The 13,626-nt window shown below is 45.5% G+C and overlaps 1 protein-coding gene across 1 annotated transcript; it reads right to left on the bottom strand.

Annotated features, from left to right (window-relative positions):
- Positions 1 to 1,612: 1,612 nt before the first annotated feature.
- Positions 1,613 to 13,007, bottom strand: Upf3a (UPF3A regulator of nonsense mediated mRNA decay). The gene is made up of 9 exons (XM_050136594.1): positions 12,745 to 13,007; positions 12,302 to 12,408; positions 10,496 to 10,602; positions 8,349 to 8,447; positions 8,114 to 8,224; positions 5,255 to 5,310; positions 5,011 to 5,166; positions 2,706 to 2,839; positions 1,613 to 2,090 (listed from the first exon to the last, which is right to left on the bottom strand). Exons 1-9 carry the CDS (start codon positions 12,943 to 12,945, stop codon positions 2,084 to 2,086), a joined length of 978 nt encoding a protein of 325 aa, XP_049992551.1. The 5' UTR covers positions 12,946 to 13,007; the 3' UTR covers positions 1,613 to 2,083.
- Positions 13,008 to 13,626: the final 619 nt, after the last annotated feature.

Genomic DNA, 13,626 nt, shown 5'->3' on the forward strand with positions numbered 1-13,626 from the left:
AGCAGAGGCTTTTAAAATTTGAATTTAATGTTCCTTGATGCCCTGGTTTGCTTCTTCGTTGTTACAAAAATCCTAACAAAAATAAAAAATAAAAAAAAAAAAAAGCTGGGGAAAGAAGGGTTTATAAGATACTGAGGAAAGCCAAGGAAGGAACCTTGAGTAAGCTGAGACCATGGGGAAATTCCTAGTTGGTTTCCCCTGGATTACTCCACTGCCTTCCTTAAACAACTCAGGCCCAAACACCCAGGTAGGAGCAGCCCACAGTATGAGGGGCTCTCTCCACTTCAGTTAACCATCAATAAAATGCTCCACAAACATGCCCATAAGACAATCTGATGCAGAAAATTTCTCAGTTGAGGCTCCCCCCCCTTTTTTTTTGAGCTCTACATTTTTTCCTGCTCCCTTCCCTGTCTCTCCCTTCCCCGCTTCAATCCTCCCCCAAGGTCCCCATACTCCCAATTTACTCAGGAGATCTTATCTTTTTCTACTTTCTACTTCCCAGGTAGACTAGATCTATGTAAGTCTCTCTTAGTGTCCTCATTGTTGTCTAAGTTCTCTGGGATTGTGGTTTGTAGGCTGGCTTTCTTTGCTTTATGTTTAAAAACTAACTATGAGCCGGGCGGTGGTGGCGCTCGCCTTTAATCCCAGCACTCGGGAGGCAGAGGCAGGCGGACCTCTGTGAGTTCGAGGCCAGCCTGGTCTACAAGAGCTAGTGCCAGGACAGGCTCCAAAGCTACAGAGAAACCCTGTCTTGAAAAAAAAAAAAAAACCTATGAGAGAGTACATGTGATAATTGTCTTTCTGTGTCTGGGTTACCTACCTCACTCAAAATGATGTTTTCTACCTCCATCCATTTTCCTGCAAACTTCAAGCTGTTATTTTTTTTCTGCTGTGTAGTACTCCATTGTGTAAAAATGTACCACATTTCCTTATCCATTCTTCCATAAAGGGGCTTTTAGGTTGTTTCCAGGTTCTGGCTATGACAAACAAAGCTGCTATGAACATAGTTGAGCACATGTCCTTGTGGCACGATTGAGCATCCTTTGGATATATACCCAAAAGTGGTATTACTGGGTCTTGAGGAAGGTTGTTTCCTAATTTTCTGAGAAATTGCCACACTGACATCCAAAGCGGCTGTACCAGCTTGCATTCCCACTAGCAATGCAGAAGTGTTCCCTTTTCCTCACAACCTCTCTAGTATAAGTTGTCACCAGTTTTTAATCTTGGCCATTCTTACCGGTGTAAGATGGAATTTCAGAGTTGTTTTGATTTGCATTTCTCTGATGACTAAGGATATTGAACATTTCCTTAAGTGTCTTTCAGCTTGAGGAGTGCCTATCTCCAACCTCCCACCCTCTTCCACCCTCTCCCACCCCCACTAACTGGTCATCTAGCTTGTACATGGGTGCTAGGAATCAGAACACCCACTGTGCTGAGAGTCACCTCCTCACCCTCCTGTCCTTTTTATTTCTGTGTGGCCCTGCGACACAGGCATCATGTGCACAGAGGCGCCCAGCAGGAATGCACTTCAGGGCAACAGTGATGTTTTTAAAGACCCACTTTTAGGACGGTAGAGCTCCACAACCCGAGACACCACCAGTTCATTTACACGGTCAAGAATGTTTTAGGGAGCTGGGTAGTGGTGGCGCACACCTTTAATCCCAGCACAGGGAGGCAGAGGCAGGTGGATCTCTGTGAGTTTGAGACCAGCCTGGTCTACAAGAACTAGTTCCAGCACAGCAAGGGCTGTTACACAGAGAAACCCTGTCTCGAAAAACAAGAACAACAAAATAAAAACAAAGAATACCTTTGTGAGCACACAGAGGTACACAGCTTTTAAAATCCTGAGTTTTGAGTCATTCCTTTTGTTAAGGAGCAGGTGGGAGTGCTGGCTGGTCACAATCTATTGTCTGTCTGCCTCTGATATTTAAGGAAAATACACAGAGAATTTTATAAAAAAAAAGTTTTGATTATTCTTTGAACCTGTGACAAGGAAAATCGGACTTCTTGCTTCAAATGCCTGGGTGGCCACATAATCACATGGAGAGTCTCTCTTCTTAATTCTCGTGGTGTTAGACAGCTGTCAAAACCTGAAAGAAATTCCAAAAGGAAAGTCCTTAAAATTTTTTCCATGCTGAATTATCATACAGAATAAATATCAAGGAGGAAGGGGATGATGTAAAAAATCTTCACTTCCGGGTAGAGATGGAGCTTAATGGTGATGTATTGTTTTTAACATATACAGTGATTGTAGGTTCAATGTCCAGCATCAAAAATACATTTAAAAAGCCAGGCATGGTGGTGCACCTCTTTAATACTAGCCCTAAGAAAGCAGAGGGGAGCTGGAATAAAAATGTGTGGGAAATTCCAGACCACAAAGGAAAGCAACGAACAGGTATAAGTCACAGAGAAAGAGAAACTCCAAGGACAGATCCTGGAGGACTACGTCCAGGAAGGAAGTCTTACGGAGGAAGGAAGATGCTCAGAAGTAACAGGTAAGGAAGTAACAGGAAATGTCCCTGGCTTCAAGAGCTACTTGAGACTGCCCACTCAATGTTTACTACCCTCCGGGCATGGTCAACAGAACCAAACATGCTAGCACATCCATGCAGAACCCTCAGATACCAATGGCAGTGTGAGGAGTACACAGCTTCCACGGATGCTCTGACTCCACACTGGGGGCATGGAAATAAGAACACGCTCACCTCTCCCCAGGCATCTCTGGCAGGCTTTCCACTGGCAGGGCTTCCTGCTTTTCGTCTCCAGGACCAACTGAGTCACCTCTTTCTTTGTGCTTCTCTGTGGCTACTTCTTCCCCTGTTTCCAGCTTCTTGAGAAGCTGAGAAATCGTAACGTTAATAAAATATTACTCAATGCTATATCATAAAAGAAATTGTTAATTTAAAGTATATACTAATATTGAGCTCGAATGTTTAAAAAATAGAGGAGTGGTTGTAGGCCCAAAAATCAAAACCTAAAACAGCCCCCACCCAGCTGTTTTGGGTTCAATACATATGACACTATCAATGAAATCTTACAATTATGAAGATGACATAGGACTGTTAGAATAATGGCATCTGGGATGGAGAACATGATTAAGCGGTTAAGAACACTGGCTGTTCAACCAGAGGACCTGAGTTCAATTCCCAGCACCCACATGGCAACTCACATCTGTCTGTAACTCCAGTTCCAGGGGATATGACATCTTCACACCAATACATGAAAAATGAATTAATACATTATAAAGAAATAATCCCATCCAATTTAACAAAAGAATACTATAAAACAATTGTGTACTATGATCCAATTTTGATTTTCATGATAGTATACACATACCCTGCTAAGAGAGCCAAACGCTGAGAAACACCTTAGGTAGTTTTCTCCTTATGCCAACATTAAAGCATCCTTACATAAAGTCATGATACAAGTTTATCTAAAAGTCATTGTTACAGTTTGAGATTTAATTTCCCCCAAAAGCTCATGTGTTAAATCCTTGGCCTCCAGCCAGAGGCACTATTTCAGAAACAGGTCACCAGAACGCACCCTTGGGAGCTCTTTCGTGCCCGGCACTGTGTTTTCCCTCTGAGCATCTCTCTAGTGTTTCTAACCACAGAGCATCTCCCTAGTGCTCCTAACCGCTGAGCATCTCCCTAGTGCTCCCAACTGCTGAGCATCTCCCTAGTGCTCCCAACTGCTGAGCATCTCCCCAGTGCTCCTAACTGACCGCTGAGCATCTCCCTAGTGCTCCTAACTGACTGCTGGGCATCTCCCCAGTGCTCCTAACTGCTGAGCATCTCCCCAGTGCTCCTAACTGCTGAGCATCTCCCCAGTGCTCCTAACTGACTGCTGAGCATCTCCCCAGCTCCTAACTGACTGCTGAGCATCTCTCCAGCCCTGGCCTTTGTTTACTTGAGACAAGTTCTTGCTATCTAATCCAGCCCAACCTTGAATTGTTGAGCTTACTGTCTCTGTCTCTTCTTCACTGCTGGCAACACAGGCTTATGCTAAACACTCAGCTTATGTGGCACTGGGATTCAAAACCACAGTTTATCTCATTTTAGGTAAGTACTCTACTGACTGAGTTACATCTCCAGCCCTTGTGAGTAGCTTTTGGAAAATTATCCCTGCTCATTAGTCTTCTGCTCCTACAGCTTTGGCCAAATTCCCTGACTTCACTGCTACTAAAATAGTATGCAATTTTAAAACAACAGAGACCACGGAGCTGGTGATAAGGCTGAGTGGTTAAGAGCATGTGTTGCTCCCGAAGAGGACCTGGATTAGGTTCTAACACCCACATGGTGGCTCACCACCATCACTGATTCCAGCTCTGGGGGACTCCATGTTCTCTTCTGGCTTCTACAGTTCTCAGGCACTATGTGGTACATACGTACAGACTTTGCTAACCATAGACATGTTCCTTATTATTAAAAGTAATACTTAATGACAGCAAATACTTTCTTTATATTGTATGGTTCTTCAGAATCTCAGAAAGATTCCTTGAATCTTCCATGGAGTAAGGTAAAACCATGCGGGGCAAAATCTCAGTTTAAAAAAGTCCCAGGAAGGGCTGATTCCAACTCTGACCAATATCAAGGAGGGAAATCTCTTCAATCCATGTGAACGAGTGCACCATTCACGGGGAAAACTGGACACGAGGGTGAAACCTATGGGTGCTTCCTAGTGCCAAGTCTCAGATGTGAGTCTGAGTTCTGAGGTGTTGAGGTGGGACACAGAGAAGCCAGGCAGGTAGTTCTCAGGTATGTGTTTTTACTCAGGAAAATCTAAGGCAGGGACCCATCGGGTGCTGTGACCCATTCCACACTGGGGGCCAGGGCCCATGCCTTCCACTACCTCAGCACACCCAGGTTTGATAAGGACACCTGAGCTGAGGGGGAGTGTCTGAGGCCACTGTTGTAGAATGGATATAAAGACCTGATAAACGAAAGGCTGGATTAATTGAAAGTGTTTTATGATTTGGGGCAAAAGAAAAAAATGTTTCCTCCAAATTACCTTAATCTTCACCTCCTTCTCAGTTCTCTTCTGCTTATCCGCCTCCTTCCTTCTCCACCTCTCCTCTTCCCTCCTTTTCCTTTTCTCTTCTTCCCGGAAACGCTTCTTTTCCAGCTCCCTCCTCCTCCGCTCTTCGCGTTTTTCTTCTCGAATTCTCTGAAAGTTTAGCCAAATACAGATGTAAATTGTATGGAGAGAAACAGCAGGCACAGGATAGATATTCACCAGGCAAAACGTCACCTACCTGCTTTTCTAGTTTTCTAGTTTTAATATATTCCAAAAGAGGTGTGGTTCTTCTGGCTAAAAAACAAAAATTGAAATGCATTACATATCATTTAAAAATTGAGATTTATTTTAAATACTTGTTTCCAATTTAATATTTAAAAAATTAGGGGAAGAGGGCTGGAAAGATGGGTCAGAGGTTAAGAGCACTGGCTGATCTTCCAGAGGTCGTGAGCTCAATTCCCAGCAACCACATGGTGGCTCACAACCACCTATGACAAGATATGTTGCTCTCTTCTGGTGTGCAGCCAAACATGCAGATAGAACACTGTATGCATAATAAATAGATAAACAAACAAATCTTTTTTAAAAAATTAGGGGAAGAATATTATCTCTAAAATTTACATGAGTATGCCCTGTACCCGGGGCATTCTTATTCAATTATTGCAAATCCAAATACTTTGGAGGTACTGATAATTTTGCATACAGTAGGCATGCCTTTTTAAAGCTTTTTATTAGCATATATCAATTATACACGATAATGGGTCAATATGACATTTTCATACATGCCTATAATTTTGATCACATTTATACTCTCCACGACCCACCCTTGACCTCTCCTGCCCCTCAGACCCCTTTCTTTCTCTTTCCAGCTACCCCTCCTACTTCCATGGTCTACCTTCCCTGTTGCTGTCTGGTGACCCAGAGAGTTTAATTAGGGCTGATTTAGGGTTCCAGGTGAGTGGCTGTGGCAGGAACACAGGTGACGGTGGAGACAAGGCACATGATTCTTTTTCCCAAAGTCGGTCAGAGAATCTTGCTCCCATTCGTGTGCATGTGATATCCTCTCAAATGGTACTAATATCTTTTCAGGCTTTTGATGAACCATAGCATTTACATATTTACTTTGATGTCATGCAAATTGTCAGAATTTTTTGCTTTTCCACTTTTTAGTGTTTTTTTTTTTAAGGTTTATTTAGTATAACTTTATCAGTATGAATGTTTGTCTGCATGTATGTCTATGCATCATATTCATGCCCAGTGCCTGCGGAGGTCAAAACAGGGTGTCAGATTCCCCAGAACTGGTTAGTACTGGTAGCAGGCTGCCATGTGGCTGCTGGGAACTGCTCAGGTCCTCTGCAGAAGCAACAAGTGCTTTAACCACAGAACCATTTCTCCAGTCCCAATAATACAAGGTCTTGAATACATGCCAATCTAATCCCAAAATCCAACATCTGAAATGCCTTCAACCACAGTTTGAGCACTGCCATAATGGCACTGTGGGAAAGTCCACATGGGATTTTATGGGACAGGTCTGACAGAGATGCATTACAAGTGTCCTATAAAACTGCCTTTGGGCTGTGTGTAAAATACATAGAAAACACAAATTGTATCTTTTTTTAAAAAAGATTTTTAAAAGATATTTATTTGTTATGTATATTCTGTCTGTGTGTATGCCTGCAGGTCAGAAGAGGGCACCAGACCTCATCACAGATGGTTGTGAGCCCCATGTGGAAGCTGGGAATTGAACTCAGGACCTTTAGAGCAACAGGCAATGCTCTTAACCGCTGAGCCATCTCTCCAGCCCCACAAATTTTATCTTTAGATTTGTGTTCCATCTCAATGTTTTATTACATATATGCAATATTCCAAAGCCCCAAACAGAACATTTCTGGTCCTTATCATTTCAGATATTCAATCTCCTTTATACTCAGTAAAACCAGAATAATGTGAAATTAACTCTAAAGTTTAGAAAATGATTCCATTCAGCCCTGCTGACCGAAAAGTAGCCATTCTACTGTCTAAAGAACACACCCAGCTTCTACCTTGACGTCACCTCTCCTGCTCCTCAGCCCTCATACCTGATTGGGATGACAGGCGCCCCTCACCAGAGGGACTAGCTCCAAAGGGAGGCGTTGCATGGCCTCCAAATGTAAGGACATGGTGAGAAGCTAGGAATCGTCTGGGTCTGCCTACAGCTCTTTAAGATCTTACACTGAATGGGGCTGGGAAGAATCCCTGGACGGTCCTGAGAGCTGGCATGACATTTCCAGAACTATGAGGTTCAGGAACTAGTAGAAGTCTGAGAAAGCCCCTGGACATGGGTCCCTAAATTCAAACCAGGGACCTCTGATACCCTGACCTGACAGATCAAATGGTTCTCGGCCTTAAATGGAGTGGACATGGTCAGATGCCCACATTTTATGGCAACTGCTATGGCCAGGGATGGAATCAATCTGGCAGAAATGAATTTATTTTAAAGAGATCCTTTGGCTATCAGACTAACAAAACAACGGATGCCAAGATAAAGTTTAGTAACATGACACAAGTCCCTCCTCCTTCCCTAATTACTGGATCACAAAATTTTACAAGGCTCAAGGAGGTGATGGGGTTTGCTGAGGCTGCGAAGGGCCACGTCTCAGAGCTAATCCTAGGCCTGTCCGTTCCAAGGACCCTGCTTCACTCAACGACACCAGCACTCCTGCCGGCGTGAGTCCATCAGGATTCTGTTCACACCGTATTTGTTAGGCTTGCGCATGAGACTCCATGGAAGGTTAAAAGCTAAGAAAAGACTGGCAACTGCTATCAATCGCATGGTGAAGACTCAGCCTTCCAAGGAGAAGCAGCAAGTACAGAAGTCTGGCTGGGATGAACGCGCCACATGCGTGAGGACAGCGAGTGAGTCCCTGGCACCTGTGTCATCAACAGGCAATATAATGAGATGACAGGGACAGAGGCCTAGCACTCTGTGGTCAAAAGTACAGAATACTGTTCTATCAAGCCTGTAACAAAAAGAAATTTTACCCTCATCTGGAAAAAAGGAGAATTAAATACATACTCCATTAGTAAGAATCTCAATAAAGAAACAAGCAGAACGGACCCAGGAGCTCTCTCGTCTTCACTTCTATCTCTCCCAGAAGCATCTCAGGACTGGCACCCGCTTTTTCTTCCTCCAAGCTGTATGTCTCCAGAAACTGTTTATATTCTGGGTCTGTAAATTTAAAACAGAATGAATGAGTGAACGGCTACATCTCCCTTTCCAACGACAGGCAATGTTTGAGCAGCACGTTTAATCTGTGGGCTTAGAATTCAGCCTTTGAAAAGGAAGGGCTCACCATCTTCAATGCTTCCAGTCTTGGTGTCCTTTTTCTTCAGCTTCTTCTTGGCAATCTTCTGGAAAGGAGCAAACTCCACCACTGCGGGATACTCCAGGCCTTTTATAGAGACATGTGCCAAACGTCACTATGAAACTGTACCGTCCTCACTGAGGAAAACAATCACCAAACTTCCAAGGGGATGAAGCATGACAAGTAACTGCTTTGGAAAGAGCGGGTGGCAAAGAAGCCAGTGGCAAAGAAGCCAGTCTTTACTACATGACACGGCCTCGTGGGGCCATTCCAGCCTCACACCGCTCACTTGAAAAGGAAGGAAACTCAGCTACTCCACATGACTTCCAAGTAATTTATGGAGTATCATCAGTGAGTTTTGTTTTGTTGTTGTTGGTTTGGTTTTTTAAGACAGGGATCCTCTTCCAGTCAGTGTTTTTGTTTGGTTTTGTGTCTAGTTACAATTGACTATTTTAAAGCAGGATTCTTTTTTTTTAATGTGCATTAGTGTTTTTGCCTGTGATATGGGATTCCCCTCTGTATGCCATGAATATGTTTTATTGCCATTGGTTAAAAGAAGCTTCTTTGGCCTATGGCAAGGCAGAATAGAGCTAGGTGGGAAAACTAAGCTGAATGCTGGGAGAAAAAAGGCAGAGTCAGCCAGATGCCATGTAGTTGCCCAAGATGCAAGATGTGAGGTAACAAACCACGAGCCTCATGGTAAAATATAAATAGAAATGGGTTAATTTAAGATGTAAGAGTTAGCTAAGAATATTCCTGAGCCATTGGCCAAACAGTGTTATAATTAATAAGTTTTGTGTGATTATTTGGGTCTGGGTGGCCAGGAAACGAAGCACAGTCTCCATTTACATGCCTGTGTGTATGTCTGTGCAAGCATGTTGGATCCTCCAGAACAGGAGTTACAGACGGTTGTGAGCTGCCATGTGGGTGTTGGGAATTGAACCTAGGTCCTCTGGAAGAACAGCCAGTGCTCTTACCCACTGAGCCATCTCCCCAGCTCCACATCAGCTATTTTCATTTTAAGATGTTACAGGATAGAGAGGGCTGTGGATAAGAGCATTTCTGTTCTTGCACAGGACCTGGATTTGGTTCCAAGCGCCTTGCATCAGGTGATTCACAAACACCTGCAACTCCAATTCCAGGGAAACTGATGCCCTCTTCTGGCTTCTGAGGGTACCTGTACACACATGGTATACACACATGCATTTAGGCACACACACATAAATAAAAATAAAATTTTAAAAAAGAATTAATGTTAAGATATCAATTCAACTACTGCACTGTTATCCAGACTCCAGGAAATCACTCCACTTAAAATAGGCACAGGCTAAAGGGTCTGGAGACTTCAAGGACATGTGCTATGGTTTATGTAAGGTTTGTTTCAAACCAAGGTGAACATATAAAGAAATGTTCTCTGTTAACAGACTTTAACCAACACAGCGAACACTTTACCTCAGAAGTAAACCACTGAACAGTATCATTTAGAATCTAGTCAGTAACACAACTCTAAATCTGTAACTAGAACCTACTGGAATACATGTTGTGCAGTAAGTAACTGCAGAAAGAAGAACAAGAAGGGGCTGGAGCTGGCAAGAGGGCTTAGCGGGTGATAGTACTTCCTGCTATCCTGATGACCTAAGTTAGATCCCTGGGACCCATAGAGTGAAAGGAGAGAACTGACTCTGACAAGCTGCCCTCTGATCTCCACAATTACAACACGGCACAGAAGTGGATACACATACAGAGAAGTATTCACACATAGGAGCGTATACACACACCTAGAGTAGTAGTCACACAGGAGCATACAAACACACAGAGGAGTGTATCCACACACAGGAGCATATACACACACAGAGGAGTGTTCATACACACAGAGGAGTATACACACAGGAGTGTACAAACACACAGAGGAGTGTATCCACACACAGGAGCGTACATACACACAGTAGAGTGTTCATACACACAGAGGAGTATACACACAGGAGTGCATCCGCACATAGAGGAATATATACACACACAGGAGTGTACACACACACATAGAAGTGTATACATACACATAGGAAGCGTATACACAGACAAGTATACACACACGAGTGTATACACAGAGGAGCACACAAACACACACAGGATCTAACCTTTACTGCCAATGAAGATATATCCATCAAAGCGATCTCTGAACAGAAGGATGTCATCAGGGTTCCGGAAGTTAATGTACGCTCGTGAGTAGAGATGAGGATAGAGACTGAGGCATGAAGGACAGTGTTAGTCAAACTGCAGGGTGCCCTTAGTTCTGCCTTTCTCTTTTATCAACACAGCACATACTTTTTATGCCAAAATCACTTCTCAGCTAATTACAACAATCTGGATATTCTTTAGCAAAAAAAGAAAACAAAACCAAAAAACCCCTGTTGAAATAGGAAGCGGCGGGGCTGCGTCCCCAACACCCCGGCCACTTGGCTAGCTCATGCCCGAAATAACAACACACAAACTGTATTCATTTAAAGAACTGCTTGGCCCATGAACTCTAGCCCTTACAGGCTAATTCTCGCACCTGGACTAGCCCATTTCTAATGATGTGTGTAAGCACCCCAAGGTGCGCTTACCGGGAAGATTCTAGCCTCCGTCCATCCTGGTGTCTCTGCTCCAGAGAGCAGAGCTGTTGGGTCTCTCCGGGAGCAGAACAGAGTCTGACCTCACTTCCTCTTCCGCCCAGATCCTATTCTGTTCATTCCACCCACCTATGTTCTAAGCTATGAGGCCAAGCAGTTGGTTTATTATAATTAACCAATTACCTTCCTCCATCAAACCCCAACCATTAACTGAAGTCTTGAGTGCTCAGGAGCATCCGTAAAGTACACAACCAAGGTTAAAATACTAGACTTCAGCCAGGCAGTGGTGGAGCACACCTTTTATCCCTGCACAGGGAGGCAGAGGCAGGAGGATCTCTGTGAGTTTGAGGTCAGCATGGTCTACAGAGTGAGGTACAGCCAGGGCTACACAGAGACACTCTGTCTCGAAAAACAAACAAATACTAAAAGTCAGAAATCACCCAAAGATCATGGATATTTTTAGTCATTGGGACATCAAGAACAAGACTAGTCCTGCCTCGATCATGGGTGAGGATGTGTACTATGAGGTTCTTTTGGATGGGTAGACCAGTTTCAGGTGTGTGTTGGTATTTAAGAAAAATGAAACCATTCTCCCTGTCTCAGCCACACTTCTTCTCACAGGTAGGAACTCTTCAGTTCCAGTTCAGAGACTATTACAGGTCAGAGAAGAATGTTCATAGGAGGGTGCAAGGTACAAGGAGGGGTTGGGATTGTACCCCTGCTGTTTTAACTGTTTTTCTAAACTTCAGCCATCTGAAAATCACCTGTGGTTTCAAATGATACCTGTTTAACAATTACTTATATGTTTATTTGAAGACTTTTTCTTTCTTTTTTTTTTTTTACAAAGATAGGTATCCAGAAGGAAATTATATATTGCATAAATTAAAACATAAAAGTAAATATCGTGAAAAATCACGAATCCCAATGGTGCTGACATCTGCTGGTCAGGACAGCCCTGTGTTGCTCCCATCACCTCAGGCACCACCTGTCTGACGGGGTGGCGGTGCTGACAGGAGCAGGGTGGCAATTGCGAGGTCTGAGATTCTATTCCTCTGGACTCAGTGACTGGTCCTTCACTAGCGAAAACACTCCAGACTCACGTGTGTAAGGGATGCACTCTGCTGTATCTATCATACACTTTATTAAAAGCTACGTGTGGAGGAAGGCCTGGAAACGCAAAGGGCCAAAAGCGCGGTGACACCGGCGCACCAAGGTTCTGATAGAGGGCCGCGGCGACTTGCCCATCATGACGTGGGCGTGCCCTGACATCTGGAAGGGGTCCCCAGTCCACCCTTCACCTGTGCCCTGCCTGTGGCCTGCAGCAGCCCTCACCTGAGGTCCGCAGCTACCACCTCGAAGTAGTCGTGCGCAGGCAGGGGGCGCAGTTGCTCCTCCAGCTGCTCTTTGGTGAGGCCAGGGGGCAGACGCCGGAGGACCACCTGGGGTGAGCAAGGCTAGTCAATTTAGGTGCTGCCGCCCGCTCCGCTCCACCCACCCAGGCCGTGAGCTCGGCTGCTCCCCGACCCTCGTCCGCCGAGCAGGAGCCACCGCTGCTCTCCCACCCTCGAGCGCCGAGCCGGTGCCACCCATGCTCCCCGACCCCCGCTTGCTCAAGAGGAGGCGGCTAGCGTCACCACGGCAACGCCGAGGCCCCGGCCCCGCCCCTCTGGGCTTCAAGGCGTCTTCTCGCGAGAATGCCTGACCTCCCCCGCCCCCCACACCTCCAGTGCGCAAACCCAGTCGCCCCACGGAGGATTATGAGGCCCCACGCCCACCTTGCTCAGCGCCGTCCTCTTTTCCTCGCGAGGCTTGCCCGCCCCGCTCTCACTGAAGGACGGGGCCGGGGCCAGCGCGGACTCCCTCCGAGGCGACTCGAGGCGGAACTGGGCCTCCGGGGCCGACAGTTTCTCCCTCCAGCTGGGGCCCCGCGCAGACAGGGCAGCGCCCGGGCCTCCGGCCCCCTCTTCCGAGCGCATCCCCACCGGCCGCCCGCCGCCGCCTCCTCCTCCGCGACAACGAAGCCTCGCGAGGACTAGGCAGCCCCTCCCTTGGCATTCGATGGTCCAGCGTCCCCTCCCCGGCCCTGACGGGGGAAGGGGCGGTACCAGTGCTGCCCAGCGCCGGTCGGGGGCGTCCCGGACAGCCCTGAATGCTGGAGGTATCCCAAGTTCACGCGTGTGCTGAATCCAGCCTTTTCCAAAAAAAAAAAAAAAAAAAATCCTTAGCATGCTACAGCAACGAAGACAGGAGATCAGTACTATCGCTGTGCACGGAAAACAGATGCACGCTCGAGACATGCTGTGGGCTGCTGAGCTGCGATGTGGATGGCATCCCTGATAGTCTGGGACTGGGAGGCCCCAGGAGCCCAGAGCAATTTCTGACCCACTCAGGGATGGCACCGAAACTAAAAACATTTTTTTTTTCTGCAGACATACAAGCTATAGTCTTCCTATGTGTTCAGATTTTACATATTCACTTTTGCCTGTAGCTTTTAGTTATAGCCCCTTTCTCCTAAGAGAATGAGAAAATTTCAGAAATGTCGAGATTCACTTTAACTGTACCCAGGCTTCACAGTGACGTCCTGTATGTATTGATACTGACACTCTTGAAATGTGACACAGAATTCTATTACAGCAACAGAAAGGTAACTGATACAC

The sequence above is a fragment of the Alexandromys fortis genome, unplaced genomic scaffold (assembly GCF_014885135.2).
Source record: "Alexandromys fortis isolate MF-2015 unplaced genomic scaffold, M_Fortis_MF-2015_v1.1 scaffold_3, whole genome shotgun sequence".
Taxonomy (NCBI): domain Eukaryota; kingdom Metazoa; phylum Chordata; class Mammalia; order Rodentia; family Cricetidae; genus Alexandromys; species Alexandromys fortis.